Source organism: Hyperolius riggenbachi, chromosome 3 (genome assembly GCF_040937935.1).
Source record: "Hyperolius riggenbachi isolate aHypRig1 chromosome 3, aHypRig1.pri, whole genome shotgun sequence".
NCBI lineage: Eukaryota > Metazoa > Chordata > Amphibia > Anura > Hyperoliidae > Hyperolius > Hyperolius riggenbachi.
Window position 1 is genome coordinate 68087621 of NC_090648.1, and position 16633 is coordinate 68104253.

Here is a 16633-nt window from a genome sequence, read left to right on the forward strand (position 1 = left end):
AGCAAAAGTTGATGTAGACATGGACGTCAGTAGACGAAGTCTAGAAAATGACCTGAAACAACCTTCTCTTCTCATGTTGATTAGAATAAGGTCAGCAGACATTCCACTTCTAATTATAAAACACTCCCCCCTATCTATGTCTATGGGGGTAAGTAAATTATCTCTTGCTCATAATTGCTATGAGGGATTTCTGTCTCCCTAAGGGTGCCCATACATGGTACAATTTTTCATTTTTTTTTCGATTAGATAATTTAGTTCAATTATTTCATTAGATTGAATATAAAGGTTTTTCCAGCATGTCCGATTAGATTTTTCCTCGAAAAAACGGGATAATCGTTCGAATTTCTTGATCGAAAAAAAATATTTTCAACTTTCATTCGATTTGATCATTTAGATCGAATAAACGGGATAATCAAATGTTTTTATTGTACCATGTATGGCCACCATAAATGTCAGCTTGGCTACCGTAATTACATTTCTACACCTACATCTGCAGATAGACCCCTCTCCGATCAGAGAGTGTTCTATCTGCTCGATTCCCTCCACACACACACACAGATTTCAGAATGGATTTTTTTTTTTTTAAATGTGCGTTTCTGCCAGGACCCAACCCACCGGCGCCCGGGGACACCGAAGGGAAGAAGACGCTGGAGAAAAGCAGAGACCGGCCCGTGCGGCGGACAGGTGAGCATACTTTTGTCCGTTGCCGAATCAAACGCCACTAGTGACATTCCCCCAATCAGCCACAAATTTCCATGCAGACTCCAACCAACTGTATTTTCCTGATATCATTACTAATGCCATGACCGAATTGTACCATTACTTTCTCTATACTGTTTATGTACTGTATTGCCCTTAGTTAAGGGCTTTTTGAAATGCGACTTTGCAATCATCTGCATATTTCAATAAAAACCTTTGAAACTAAATTTCCATGCAGACTGGACTGACCCAACTGAGCGATTTCGGACGGAATTCGCTTGATTGGTCAATTGATCAGGCCATATTGCTGCACCAATTACTCACAGGTTCAATCCACGGGAGAAATAGTTGACCACACAGCCTTTTTAGTGTCACAGAATTCTTTTGAATACAACGTTCATTTTATAACTGTCCTTATATAAGACATAGGCAAAATATATTTATCTCAGTTAAAATGTTAGAGCTCTTTGTAATATAACCCCTCGTTTCATTGTGAAATAGAAATAGAATGGTTTCCAATGTCTGACCTGTATTATTTCCCAAAACAAAGAGGAGGTTTACATTTCATTGCCCATCTGCAACCTTGTGAAGCAAACTTCTCATTATTGAAAAACAATATGTTTTTATATCTTTCCAATTCCATGTGTGAGACCTTGATTTTAGTAAAACTATATTCCAAAACAATACAACACAATATCCTTCATTAATGCAGAAATTAAAATGAGTTTTGAAAAATCTGTAGAATGTAGAGCAGGCTTTCTCAACCAGGGTTCCTTGAGTACTCTGCAGGGGTTCATTGGCATCCCCCCCCCCCCATCGTGGGAGAAGTATAAAAGAGCACACTATAATAGGTGGTACTTTAACATTTAACAAGAAGCAATAAATTCGGGGCTCAGGAGACAGTATATTAAGTGGCAGTGTAATAGGGGGTAGTGAAATAAACAGCCACACCTACTTTTAACTACTTGCCGACCGGCTAATGCCAATGGGCGTGGCCGCAGCGGCAGCCCCAGGACCGTCTAACACCGATTGGCGTCAAGTCCTGGGGCTCTGATTTGCAGGAGATCGCGCACATCTCCTACGCGAGAGGGCAGAGCTCCGCCCCCTCTTCAGTCTCCTGCTCGGGAGACTGTTAGACGGCGTGATCGTGTGACACGGCTGTCCCCCTGGGGGACAAGAGAGCGTTCAGCTCTCATAGGCAGAAGCCTATGACAGCCAATCGCATGATTGGCTGGATGCAGGGAGGGAGGGAAGGAGGGAGGGAAGGAGGGAGGGGAATAACAAAAAAAAAAAAAAAAAAAGAAGCATATTTTGTTTAAAAAAACGCAGAGATAAATATTTATAAAAAAAAAAAAAAAAACAACTTGGGGGTGATCAGACCCCAACGAGAGCTCTGTTGGTGGGGGCAAAGGGGGGGGGGGAAATCACTCGTGTGCTGTGTTGTGCGGCCCCGCAGCGAGCCCTTAAAGCTGCAGTGGCCATTTTAGTTAAAATGTGCCTGGTCTTTAGGGGGGGGGGGGGGTTACCACTGTGGTCCTCAAGTGGTTAAAGACCACGCCTCCTGCAAAATAAATGCAAAATAAATAAATAAAAATAAATGCAATAATTTTGCAATAAATGCAAAATAAAATAAATAAAAAAAAACTTGGTATACAGATCCCTTACTACCTGGGAGATATGTTCTGGGGGTCGCACAAAGCACTGCAAATAAGGACTGCACTTTTGCACTAATTTCTCAATATGTAGATTGTGGTATGTTCACTATACCTTCAGGCCAGGGTTTAGGAGGGGCTCCGGGGGGGTGGCCTGGCATTCCAGGAGGGGCTCCGGAAGGTCCAGGTGGAGGCATTGCTGGTCCTGCCATTCCTTGCAACAGAAACAGAATCTTAATAAAAAGGACAACAATAAAACCTACCCTGGTAATATTCATGCTCATAAAAGGCTTTCTGAAGACAAACATGCATGTGGAGTCTTACTACGCCTTACAGCTTTGTGCACCCTTCATCCGCCAGGCAAAGCCACATTCTGACGAACAGGAAGTAACAAAAGACCATTTATCATTATGTGGGAATTATACTTTCACCAAGCACCACCCTTTTTCTAAGTTCCACCCCCTTCACTAGTCATGGCACAATTGTGCTAGAAGTTCCAGATACTGGCTCCTCCCACAGCATCATCTGCCGCTAAAATCTGATACTAAAACAGGAGCATGTTTTAAGGGTGTCGATACTGTAGATTCCACAGATTTCAGCCAAAAGGGCTTTATTTTAGTCGTAAAGAGTACAGAACAGGGTGGGGCCCTAGCTAGTTTCCCTATTCTATTCGGTATAGATCTCTCACTCCCTGCCATTGGCGAGTCTGTACCTTGGCATGAAGTTAGTGAAGCCTCCTTAATTGGGGACCGGAGACGAGAGACATGGAGGCCGACTCATTTATTTCCTCTTTAACCATGCACATTGCCTGGCTGCACTGCTGGTCTTTTCCACTCACCTCAATTGCAGTGTGTAGCCGTCGGGAATGGAGCGCGACAAGAAAGAATCACACAAGCTAACTATTGCATTCTGGGAAAAACCGGTGTGCACTAATGGGAAATGAGCACCGCACTCTCGTGATTGGCAAAATGACTGCAATCTGCTCTTTGAAGTGGGTGGCAGCCAATGGAAAAGAGTCCCAAGTACTTTAAGTCACATAACATTACAGACACTCTTTAGCCTTTAACTAATACAAATTAAAGCAAAAATGTAAACACAAAACAAATGGATTAGGAATACAACCATTGTTTCTGGGCATTGTCTCGCATAGTCTGGCCCGATATGAAGCAGGGACAACATGTCATTGGGCCACAGTGTGGTCTTACCGTGAGGTCTGTTGTAGCTGGGCGGCGCAGGCCCTGAGGCAGGTACTGGTCCAGTTCCAGAAGCTGCAGTTGGAGGTAGTGTTGGCATCTGCTGCTGCATCCCTGGCATGGGCCTCTTTCCCTGCACAGCCATCTGAAGGTGGTCAGGTAAGGCCTGTCCCCTCGCCAGCATCTTGTATGCCATTATCTGGGCCCGTAACTGGTGCAGCTGATTCTGGTTAAAAGGGGTGGGGCTACGGCTCGGCTGTTGCTGCTGTTGCTGCTGCTGCTGTTGTTGTTGCTGCTGTTGCTGTTGTTGCTGCTGTTGCTGTTGTTGCTGCTGTTGCTGTTGCTGCTGCTGTTGCTGCTGCTGTTGTTGTTGTTGCTGCTGCTGCTGTTGTTGCTGCTGCTGTTGCTGCTGCTGCTGCTGCTGTTGTTGCTGCTGCTGTTGTTGCTGCTGCTGCTGTTGCTGCTGCTGTTGCTGCTGCTGAGGGTCAGGAGTCTCCATATTCACCCCTCCAGAGCTAGGGGGCATTGGAGGTCCAGGTGGTGGGCCATTGGAGGGTACTGGGCTAGGGACATGTTCTGAACTTCCCAACGGAGAAGGGTATCCTAAAAGAAATGAAAAAAAAATTATTTCCTGTAACAAAAGATATAGAAACTCTGTTTTTATATTTTTCACACAGCTGTAGCTTTCTGTGGTAGATGCGAGTCAGGCTTTCTAATATGGACCCCTGGCCTTATCTGCATTCTTTTCCTGTAACTTTTCATCGTGATCAAGAAATAAATTCATTGACATGTCTTCCCTGGTGCTTTACAGGGAACATGAAAAAAAAAAAAAAAAAAAGTTATTTCACTAGAGGTTCCATAAATTTCAGACCCCTGATCCAACTTACAGGCAGCGGTTTCAGGCCATTTTGCCTTTATCAGTGCTAAGCAACGACCGATAGGGGTCTGAGTTTGATTTGCAAAGTAGGAGTGTTACAGAGTATTTAGTTAAGACAGAGGATAAGTTTTGTGTAGATGATCAAAAGCTGGTGCCTTTATTTTCTTTACACAGTCAAAAGAAAAAAAACAACATCACTCATTTCTCACACTGAAGGATATTGTAGGGGCGCACGGGACACCAAACTTCTCAAAAAATGTTCCCTGGTCTGACATCTAAACACCTTTTTGGCACTATTGTTGATTAAGAGCCGCTTATCTAAACTAGGCTTTAGTGAGATCTAAAACTAGAATAAAATTAAAGTGAACCTGAATGTAGAAAAAGTGCCCCAAATGGATACTTACCTCAGAGGGAAGCCTCTGTCCCCCTCACCTCCATTGATCCAGTGTTGGAATCTCCGGAGCCCACTCAACAAAGGCTCTGTCGAGATGTGCACATGGGCATGCTCCCAGAAAGGAACAAGTGAGGACACACTGCCTTGAGTCTGTGAGGTAGCACATAGCAGAGCCCCAGCAGGCTCCGTGCTACAGTGCAGGCGTCCGGTGTGCTGAATCGGTGGTCGGAAGGAGGAGGACGTTGGAAGCTTATAGAGGATTCACTGTACCGAGGTAAGCATCTGATTTTTGCCGTTGTAAATCTTACAGGATACTTGGTCAGATACCTTGTGAGTGTTGATCCATTGGACTTGGTGGAGGCCCCATCCCAGCGTGGCCACCTGGTCTCATGGCCATCCCTTTCATCTGGTTATATCGGGGATCTTCTGGCATGGCCTTCTCATGCATGGACTCCATTGGCTATAACAAGGAAAGAAGAAAGTAATGAAATGAGTACCTGCAAGGCTCTCTGTACAGTGTGCACAACAAATCAAAATAACGATGTGGATGGCTCTGTTTCCACTGATCTCAAGACTGACACAGCACTCATGCTGCAAATCGGCATCTGAAACGCAATCGGAAGCAGCCCATTGATTTCAATAGACTCTGCAATAAAGCCTGCTGATATTTTGCAAAAGATTGCAGTAGATGCCGTTCACTGGGAACAGGAGGGAGAGTATGGGGCAGATTTCCTGCAAGAGTGCCCATTAGGCCCCCATTCACACTAGAGGGTTTTTCCGCGATTTTGGCAAAACGCTCAAACCCTATGGGCCCGTTCTTACTTGGGTGATTTGCGCTAATCGCCGCAAATCGCCCAAAAAACAGGCAAAACCGCCAAACGCAAACACGTAGCCTGCACCATTTTCAAGCGATTTCCCGGCGATCGTGTTTCAGTGCTTTAGACGCGCTAAACGCGATCGCCACAAAATCGCCGCACTTTCAGTGATTTATCGTGAAATCGCGGAAAAATCACTCCTGCAAAAATTGCCGGCGTTTTGAAAACGCAGGTGTGAATAGAGCCTTAGGGTGAAACATTTTGTTACTGCTGTGGGCCAGTCACACGTATCCATTTGTATGATGATATAAAGTACGGCAAATTTCCAGAGAAAAACTGCACAAAAATGGACAAGTGTGTCCAGTTGGTAGGCTGTGTAATGCTGGGTACACACGTTATGTTTATTCGTGAGATTCTCCGACCTGATCGTTTTTGTGACACGATTCCGCACTCGATTCTGCGATCGATCCTCTTATTTTCGTTTTTCTTATTTTTTTTTCCATTCACCGCTATGAGAAATCGAGCACGGAAACGATCGGGAACAATATCGGACATGACGGATTTTATCTATCTGATCCATCAATTGCACGAAAAAACGTAACGTGCGTAGCCAGCATGAGTGGGGTGTGGCTTACACTGATGGGCATGGTTTCAGCTGCTGGATTAATGTGTGGCTCCTACAACATGCATCCGGCTCCGCCTCTGATCTTTCTCACCACCATGGCATGAGTGAGCGTATCCCGTGCACGGCTGCTACAAGTGACAAACTACAGCCGCTACAAGATCAGTGTGACATTCCTTTAGCATTACTTTATCCTTCTGTTAACAATGAGATCAGTAATAGCAGCTTTAATGATGTCACAAGTATAGGTTTGCTGCAATGAATCTCCACCAAAAATCATCTTTTTATAATAAAATCCTGTGTAATATGACAGCCCTACCTAAACCGCCACATCCCCGCTGCTCTAATCTAACTAAATCCCCCTAAACTCCCCAGGGGACAATCCAGGCAGCGCTTCCGTTAGAGGCAGAGCAGAGGTATGAGCCGCAGCTCTGCCTCTCAGCCCGGATCGCCGCCTCTCCCCCGCCCCTCTCAGTCTTCCTTCACTAAGAGGGGCGGGAAAGAGGCGGAGATCCGCCGCTGACAGACACGTGTGAGGCAGGGCTGCAGCTCATAGCTCTGCCTCACACGGAAGAGTAGAGGGCAGTAAAATCCATGACCAAGAAAGTTGTGGATTTTGCGGGGGAGAGGGAGGGGGAGTTAGGGTGGGATTTAGATCGATTTCAGCGTCGGTTTAGGTGGGGCTATCATATTACACAGGATTTTATAATAAAAAGATGATTTTTAAGAGACTTCAGTGCCTCTTTAAATCCTATTGATTATTAAATGGTTTTCATTCAATCCTTAAAGAGGAACTCCAGCCTAAACAAACATACTGTCATTAAGTTACGTTAGTTATGTTAATTAAGATAGATAGGTAATATAATCTCTTACCCACCCTGTTTTAAAAGGACAGGCAAAGGTTTGTGATTTCATGAGGGCAGCCATCTTTTTGGTTGAAAGGAGGTGACAGGAAGCATGAGACACAGTTCCAACTGTCCTGTGTCCTGATCACCCCTCCCAGTTGCTAAGCAACAAGATCATCATCATCATCATCATCATCAGAAATCTCATCATGCTTTGCCCAGGCAGTTTTCTTTGATGGGGCGGAGCTTAGCTTCTGTGCAGCTAAAAATGAGGCTTGGGTAAGAAAAAAAGTTCTGATGCTGTGAAACTGTTAAAGAAAGACCAAGCCTTTTCAGTGCTGCTGAGTAGATTTTTAGTCTAGATGTTCACTCTAAGGCCCCTTTTACAATAGGAGTCAAAACCTGCGTTGCCCTTTTTTATCACAAAAACAATGAAAGTCTATGGAGACCTTTACACTTATCGCAGTCCGTTGCAGTGCACCAGAAGTATCCGATGCCATGCAGCGGGTTAACCAGTGGTCCTCAAACTAAGGCCTGCGGGCCGAATGTGGCCCCCTAAGGCTTTTTTTACCGGTCCCCCACACACAAAATGTATTATAGATGCGATCAGCTACATCTTTAAATATTGGTGGTCTGCATATAGAATGAAGCCAGAGAGCAGCAATTTGCTGGTTTCCAATCAAATTCCACATCAGGTGACACTGCTGCAGTATGCATCACTGTCTGGCCCGCAAACACTTCTATGTATACTCCGGCCCCCCAGCATTCTGAAGTATGTTGATCCGGCCCTCGACCCAAAACGTTTGGGGACCCTTGGTGTTAACGCAAGCACCGTGCTTAACGCACTGTGCTTGGGGTGATGGAGGCGAGGTAGTAAGTATAAACGCACAGGTGCATTGCGCATGTGCGGACCTACGGGAATACCAGTGACATACTTCCTACCCATCAGGGAGGAAGTTACTGAGCAGGGGGCGGCGCTATGCATATGATCGCGTAGGCGCACTCTGCCACAGGGTCAGTGAGGTTTTTTTACTTGGTGATGGGGCAGAAGCATCACACTGCAAAGAAAAAAAAACACAACAGGTGCAAAACCGGCCTAAATGTTAATTTTTAGAGAATATCCTCTCTCTTCCTGTCTGACCTGGATTCCTCTCTACATTGTTTCTAAATGAAACAAGTCATAAAATCAACCCTCTAGCTTCACCTTTCCTCTTAAAACCTTTTGGGACTGAGCAGTTCTGGTCCCTTAAATGAGTCATGAGGGAACATTTAATAAAATAAGTGCTACTTACCGGGGGCTTCCTCCAGCCCCAAGCTCCCAGCATGTCCCTTGCCGCAGCTGTCCCCGCAGCCGGTCGCCGCAGCTCACTGCTGGTCCCCGGCGACGACGTCAGGGCGACCTCCAGGTCAGCCTGCACTGCGCCTGCGCGAGCAGCGCTTTCAATTACCGCCACATGGGCCGGAGTGGACTGCACAGGCGCAGTACAGGCCGACCTGGAGGTCGCCCTGACGTCATTGTCGGGGACCAGGAGCGAGCTGCGGCGAGGGACATGCTGGGAGCTTGGGGCTGGAGCAAGCTCCCGGTAAGTAGCACTTATTTTATTAAATGTTCCCTGAGGACTCCTTTAAGGACCAGCACCTTGTTTTTTTTTCCTATTTAAAGTACTGTGTTGACGGTCAGGGGCAAACCTACGATTTTCAGGGGGGGGGGGGGGGTTGGATTTCTGAAGGGTCTCCCTCAGCCACGCACAATACAGTATAATAATATGGTAGGATATCATGCTGGGTACACATAATGCAATTTCCCATCCAACTGACAGAATCTGACAATTATTTCCTAAATGTCCGATCTGCTCCCGATCGACATTGTTCAGGAGCAGTTTGGATACAGATAATAAATGAGGGCAGCCGAGATTGGTAATGAAGGGGAAAGTGAAGCATTCACACAGCAGGGCACAGCGCTGGGCTCATACCTGACTCTGCGCTCTGTTTAAGGGCAAGTGAAGTGAGAGGTATATGGAGGCTGCCATATTTATTTCATTTTAAGCAATACCAGTTGCCTGGCTGTCCTGCTGATCCTCTGCCTCTAATACATTTAGTCACAGACTCCGAACAAGCATGCAGATCAGAGGTTTCTGACATTGTCAGATCTGACAAGATTAGCTGCATGCTTTTTTTCTGGTGTTATTCAAACTTTACTGCAGCCAAATAGACCAGCAGGACTGCCAGGCAACGGATACTGTTTTAAAAGATAATAAACATGGCAGCCTCCATATACCTTTCACTTCAGTTAACTGTAGCAGGTAAAGAAAGGGAGCAGTGCTGTGAGCTGCAGGATACCTGTAGGTATTCTGGTGTCTCAATTTATGCCTGTCCCCAGACACTGCACCATTCCTGGTCTGAGGGGGGGATTCTGGGCAGCTGTAATCCCCCTGTGTTTCGCATTTGCCTATGCCTGTGATTGGACGAATGATTATAAGGACACCTGAAATGAGAGGGATACGAAGGCTGACCTGTTATCAGTTGCCTGGAAGTCCTGTTGATCTTTTTGGCTGCAGTGGTATCTGAGTCACACACCTGAAACAAGCATGCAGCTAATCTAGCCAGAAACATCTGATCTGCTGCACGCTTGTTCAGGGTCTATTCTTAAAAGTATTAAGAGGCAGAGGATCAGCAGGGCAGACAGGCAATCTAAATTGTTTAAAAGGAAATAAATATGGCAGCCTTAATATCCTCCCTCATTTCAGGTGTATTAAGGGAACAAGACCCCAGCAGAGGGCGCTAGAGCATCTCACCTTGTGCATCTGATGCATGTTCTCTGGAGGATATCCACTTGGTCCTTGAGGAGGAATAGGAGGCCCAGGGCTTGGTCCCATCATACTGTGCGCAGATCCAGGAGACGGTCCAGGGCTAGGGCCAAGCATAGCACCAGGAGAGGGGCCTGGCCCAGGGGACTGAACTGGCCTCGGGGTGCCCCCCATAGGTGGGTCTGGGGTGGACATCGCTTTCCCAGGAGGATTTCAATCAACGTCTACCTAAGGAAGAAAAGAGAAAACGGTCACTGTGGTTTCTAAATGTAAAAAGGAGGTAAACATCTCTATGCAATTCCTCATTAAAGTAGCTATAAATTTCACATTAATTCTAATAAACGAATAGCTACAGTAGCAGCCCCACCGTGTGTCAGAATCTGGGAATGACATGAATCTGTGTGCTGCAGAGCAGGCAGCCATCTTACTGGAAACACTGCGCTCCTCATACTGCCGCCTATTCATTGCCGAGATATCAGATATGATTAGGTCAATGTTCTCTGCAAAGTGCTGCGGAAAAAATGTGCCGCCGCTATATAAATGCAAAATAATAATCAGACGTCGCTAATGCTCATAAACGCCACACAGGAATTCACTCCTTGTCCCCTCATGCAATGTGTCTCACCACATAAAATGGCCATCGCAGCCATGTACAGAATTTACAGCGCAACTCCGCTGACAGGAAACAAACAGACTGCAGCAAGACCAGACTCAAATCAAAACAGCCTATTGTGAAATGTAATGGTTTTTACTAATTCCTACAGTTATAATCCTAATACAGTAGAGTCCTGCTTATCCGGAACTGAACTAACCAGCAGTCTCAACTAACCAGCACAAATCGCCGGCAGTACTCACAGTGGTGAAGGCCAACTTCTTAGGCTGCTTGTTGGCTCTGCTGTGCTTAGAGACTGGGTTCCATGGCTCCCCCAAGGGTAATATACTTTCAATTACTGTATTTTAACATTTAATACAGAGTTCATGGTATGTATATACAGTAGAGTGGGGTATAGTGCTATATTAGTTAGGCCAATTTTTAACATTAAGACTCGAGCAACCAGAAAGCCCACTTATATGGCATCAGCCGATCCCCAACATGCCAGATAAAAGATTTTACTGTACTGCCGATTGCAAGACCTGCATTACATCCTTATCTGGCTGTATGTATATAACCCCCATGTGAAGCATGAATTAGTTGCCTTCACCTCCCTAAAGGTGGCCATACACTTTTAGATTTGCAGCAGAATCAACCATCAGATAGATTTCGGTCAGATGCCTGTCAAGTCATATCTGACAGTATCCGATGTGTGCCACACACTATGAACAGATTTCCAATAGATCTAAATGCATTATTGGACCATTAGATCCAATGCAATTGTATAGGTAATTGATCTGCTGCCAGCAGCAGATAGACCTAGATTTTCCATCCTGTCAGATCAAAATCGGCTGCAAATCGATTGATCGATTTGATAGAATCTATTTCCGATCGATCGATTCCATAGAATCAATTGATCAATCGATGGATGGATGGATGGCTGAATTCGACCAGTGTATGGGCCCCTTAAACCTTATTCCAGGAAAACCACACTGATGTACACAGTAGTTGGGGGATGGAAATATACCACATAAAGTGAGAGGGATCTGGAGGCTGCCATAATTCTTTCCTTTTCAACAATACCAGTTGCCCAACAGCCCTGCTGATCTCTTTGGCTGCAGTAGCGTCTGAATCACACACCTGAAACAAGCATGCAGCTAATCCAGTTGAAATTAATTCAGAAACATCTGATCTGCATGCTTGTTCAGGGTCTATGGCTATAAGTAGTAGAAAGATGATCAGCAGCACAGCCAGGCAATGTGCATTATTTAAAATGAAATAAATATGTCAACCTCCACATCTCTCTTTCTGAAGACTCCGTTTAAAAAAGGAACTTTAGATTATTAACATTTCTTATATTTATAATATTCTATTTTCTATTCTAAAGTCTTAAATTTATCATAGGAGGCAGATCTTTACTTCTGGCAAGGAGCGTCACTGTAGAAGAAATGCTTGTGCTCTGTTCCAAAATGGGCAGAAAAAAAAAACACCTCGTGTTCCAGAGTGCACTGGGGCAGAAGAACTAAATAGCCCACTCTAAACATCACTGTCATATACTAATATACAGCAAGTCTACAGGTATAGGACGGGCTTCTGAAACGAGGATGAAATTGGGTATCCTGAAAAATGCATTACGGTACATACTTCTCTCTCTCTCTATAATATAAATATTATATATATATATATATATATATATATATATATATATATATATATATATATATATATATATATATATATATATATATATATATATATATATAGTATTCAGTTGTTAAGGCGACCAAACCAGGTGCTATTAGAAGTGTGTTGGAAGACAGACCCCCTCCTCTGCTTCAGACTTCTATTTTCTGGTATAATTATAGGTTTCGAGCCTTTGACCAGGGTTCAAAACCCAACTCAAGCCAGTACGTTAAATAGTAAGGAGTCTTTGGACAAGGCTCCCTAATGATCCTGATTGCCCATGGAGGTGGCTGCAGCCCTGAAGGGCTTTGAGTCCACGATGAAAAAGGCGCAACAGAGATGCCATATGACAAAGCGGTGGACAGTGATAATTAGTTAGATTTCAACTTTCTGACTTTATGCAAATTCTGCTGCTTGGAACTGGACCAATTAAATACAGCTGTGCCTGATCTAGAGTGGCCATTCTCTGCCAAGACACTGGTGTGATTACAGTGCCACCCCCCCCCCCCCCCCCTGGGCAGGTTGGCCAGGGTTCAACCTAGTGGATCAATTCAGTGAAGCTCTGTCTGGGGATGTTCTCCCCTCTCACCCCTCCAGTACTACCCCCCCCCCCATAACAGAATGCACGGCTAGCCTGCAGGCTAGCGTCGGGTCTGTACAACTTTGGCCCTGCAATGTCACCTGAGGTATCAAGTCCCGATCCATGCCAGGTGATATGCCTATACAACAAAGCCAATGAAAAACCATCCACAGTTTGTCAAGTTCCTCCTAAAGTCTGTATGTACTACAGGGGGAAAAAAAATAGCCTGGTATAACCCATAACATTGTCCACAACTCACAACAATGGTTAAAGTTTCAGAAATCAGTCACTTCCTGAAGAAACCAATGTGGTTTGTGCTGCAGCCACAAAAGCTGAATTTTAAACCACATCACAGATCTACATACTTCTCCATTTCCACTGCTTAGAGCTGACAAGAAAATACATCATTAAATGCTCGAAGTAATTAAGCATGGATTTCCGTTGTGGGTGGAGCTGGTGGTCTGAGTCACCTCCCAATATCTCATACTTCTTGGGGACTTCAGCAGTGCAATCTCCAGGTTGTCACAGACCAACTTGTTTGTAGTTTTGGGAAGTCTTGCTCATTGTTCAGCTATATAAAAACACTGGCAACAACAGCTGCCTGAAATTATATTTTGATATCTATTCAGGTGACCGTTTAAGCAGGACTGCAGTACAGACATGCTGCTCAGATTTTTGCTGAGCAGCCCACTCCGTGCCTTGGAGGGGGGAGAGGAGGAGGTGGAGCACGAGGCTCCAAACTGTGGGGAGAACCAAAGATTAACTACAGTGTTATCCTTTATAAAAGTTTGTCACAAAGAGACACAAACATCCTCTCCAACAATGCTAAGAAGCACCTGTAAATACTAGACTTTTAGTCAAACTTTTTTCCCACGGACCAAAAAAATAAATAAAAAAATCAAATCTAACGTGTGCATGTAGCTTTGGGGTTTGTATAGTACCTAGTATGATAGGGGTTCAGACAGGAACTCTGCACAGGTGCAACAGCAGCCAGGGATCTGTTTCATTGAGGGACATGGCTGTGTGCAGGACAGCAGCTGCTAAACTGCTAATCAAGCGGTTCTGTTTAAAGGACAACTGTAGGGAGAGGTATGGAGTACCAGTTGCCTGGCAGTCTTGCTGGTTTATTTGACTGCAGTTGTATCTAAATAACACCAGAAACAAGCATGCAGCTAATCTTGTCAGATTTGACAATAATGTCAGAAGCACCTGATCTGCTGCATGCTTGTTCAGGGTCTATAGCTAATAGTATTAGAGGCAGAGGATCAGCAGAATAAATCTGGCAGCATCCATATCCCTCTAATAGTTGTCCTTTGAGAACCAGGGCTGTGGAGTCGGTACAAAAATCATCCAACTCAGTTTAGTAATCCACCGACTCTGCTAACTTGCATATAACAAGCTTGTTAATTTAAAGTATGCAACATAAAAGGAGTTTTCATCACTGCCAAAGCTTAGGAATTTTAAAGCAGCTGTTTATTAAGATTGCATCTGCTTTCGGGAACAAAACAAAGCTCCTGGCCAGGAAGCTGACACTTTACCGTCAGCCATCCCAGCATGTCATTGTCAACATATATGGCCCAGCATGTCCTCTATATCAGGGGTCCCCAACCTTTTTAAGCCCGGGGCCCACTATCCCGAACAAACTTTTCTCTGCCCCCCCCCCCCCCCCCCGGGGGGAGGGGGGCGTGGTTAGTGGCGGCGGCAGCCCCCCCATTTTTCCCTGATTTTGAGTGTAGTATATAGGTAAGTAGGTATCTAGGTATAGTTACCCCCAGTATAGGTAGCTAACACAGTTGCCCCTGTATAAGGACTGTAGTTGCCTCAGTATAGTTAGGTAGTATAGTTACCCCAATATAGCAAGTACAGTTAGCCCAGTATAGCAAGTACAGTTAGCCCAGTATAGCAAGTACAGTTAGCCCAGTATACCTAGTACAGTTAGCCCAGTGTAGCAAGTACAGTTAGCCCAGTATACCCAGTACAGTTAGCCCAGTGTAGCCAGTACAGTTAGCCCAGTAAAGTTAGCCCAGTACAGATAGCCCAGTATAGCCAGTAGTTACCCCAGTATAGCTGCCCCAGTGTAGCTAGCTAGCAGAGGTGCCCTCTCCCCCCTACGGCCGCCGCTCCTGTTACCTTATGAGCGGGCGTCCGCTTCCTTCCTTATATTCCTCCAGCCGCAGCTCTCCTCTTCGCAGCATGTCGTATTACAGCAGCGCTTCCTGCGCGGCTGCTGTAAGGAGGGAAGGAGGTGGGGTAGCGGCTTCCTGTAGTGGCGATACGCATCACCGTTACTATGGGAACCGCTGTCCCGGCTCCCTTGGCTCCTTACAGCAGCCGTGCAGGAAGCGCTGCTGTAATACGACATGCTGCGAAGAGGAGAGCCGCGGCTGGAGGAATATAAGGAAGGAAGCGGACGCCCGCTCAAAGTAACAGGAGCGGCGGCCGCGGGGGGAGAGGGAGAAGCCGCGGCCCCCCAGAAATCAGCCCAAGGACCCCCAGGGGGCCGCGGCCCCCAGGTTGGGGACCCATGCTCTATATAATAAAATTCACAGGAGCACCAGATCAGAGGGTTCCGGTGTGTAGCCCTGCCACCTTGCAGAAAAAGGCCTCTGCCTTCTCTATATCTGATATAGAAAAGGCCAGGGCCATTTTCTGCAAGGGGGCAGATCTATGCAGCAGAAAACAGCCGATACGGGGTTCCAGTTAATCTTATCAAACAAATAATGTGGGGCATTCTAATGTTCAGCAGGGAAGTAATAACGGGTGTATGGTTTATTATATCAGGAGCCAATTGTATGCTTTCTGTAAACAAGCAAACAGATAGGTTTTATTTTATGGTTTACCTGAAGCGAGAGGTATATGGAGGCTGCCATATTTATTACCTTTCAAGTAATACCAGTTGCCTGGCTCTACTGCTGATCCTCTACCTCTAATACTTTTAAGGCTCATACACCCGGGTTACGGCCGTTGCCTCAACCATGTGGCACGCGCGTTTTGCGGCGACAGGTCGCCCGTGTGTATGACGTGCGCGCTCTGAACCGTCGCCCGTCGGAGCTGTCGCCAGGCGATTGACATGTTCAATCGCCAGCTACAGCTGTCGTCGCAACTTCGCCGGAACTGTCGCTAGTCCCGCGTGAGTATGCGGGCTAGCGACAGGAGACCTACGCGAGTGAATGGAGCATCCGGCCGTGGGATGCTCCATTCACAAACAGCTTCCGCCGCGTCTCTGCCTTTCTGGAGAGACGTGTGGACAGCTGCCGCCGGCAGGAAGCTCTCGCTCCATGTTCGCGTGCACGCATGCAACGGGGGACAATTGTCCCCTGTGTGTATGTAGCTTAAGTCATAGACCCTGCACAAGCACGCAGCAGATCAGGGGTTTGAGATGACAGGAAATAAAAGTTTTATACATACTTGGGACTTTCTCCAGCCCCCTCCACGGCGTCCAAAACCTCCTGGATCCTCCAATAGCAGCCCCGTTCTCCCCAGCCAGTCGGGCATACTGCGCATACGCGGCCCGAACGCGTATCACGCCCCGCTCATCACCGGGAGCGTACTGCACCTGCACACTACTACTGCACAGGCACAGAACGCTCCCTGCCGCAGGAGCAAGACAGGGGAGCAGGCTTGGCCACTCTGCACCGATTGGCCGAAGATAACAGGGCTGCTACTGTAGGATCCAGGAGACTTTGGACACCGGCAAGGGAGAGCTCTGCGCGGAGGGGGCATAACAAAGTCCCAGGTATGTATAACAGAAATCCTACAGTTACTAGAGTGGCTCCTGATATAATAAACCATACACCCGCCATTACATGTCTGCTGCCACGGTTTCAAACTTAGGTTTTTTATTAGGGCGTACAAGACAGCAAACAAGAATGAA

The 16633-nt window shown here is 46.1% G+C and overlaps 1 protein-coding gene and 1 long non-coding RNA gene across 5 annotated transcripts in view; one reads left to right on the forward strand and one right to left on the reverse strand.

Moving 5' to 3' along the window:
- The window catches only part of LOC137562716 (uncharacterized), a 258806-nt gene that overhangs the window by 202074 nt on the left and 40099 nt on the right, over positions 1-16633 (forward strand). The window contains exons 9-10 of one of the 4 annotated variants that reach the window (XR_011030169.1): positions 604-684; positions 5126-5421. The exons of 1 other annotated variant lie outside the window; for it this stretch is intronic. This is a non-coding gene — a long non-coding RNA (uncharacterized lncRNA). Of the gene's footprint in view, positions 1-603; positions 685-5125; positions 5422-16633 lie in introns of those variants that run through there. 2 more of the 4 variants (XR_011030170.1, XR_011030171.1) reach the window with 2 other exon arrangements.
- SMARCA4 (SWI/SNF related, matrix associated, actin dependent regulator of chromatin, subfamily a, member 4) overlaps positions 1-16633 on the reverse strand; it is a 105207-nt gene that overhangs the window by 62933 nt on the left and 25641 nt on the right. Inside the window, exons 2-5 of the mRNA XM_068274323.1 lie at positions 9893-10132; positions 5143-5275; positions 3557-4147; positions 2467-2565 (exon numbers count right to left, since the gene is read on the reverse strand). Coding sequence (XP_068130424.1) covers positions 2467-2565; positions 3557-4147; positions 5143-5275; positions 9893-10099 — 1030 coding nt within the window. The 5' untranslated portion in view covers positions 10100-10132. The remainder of the gene's footprint in view (positions 1-2466; positions 2566-3556; positions 4148-5142; positions 5276-9892; positions 10133-16633) is intronic.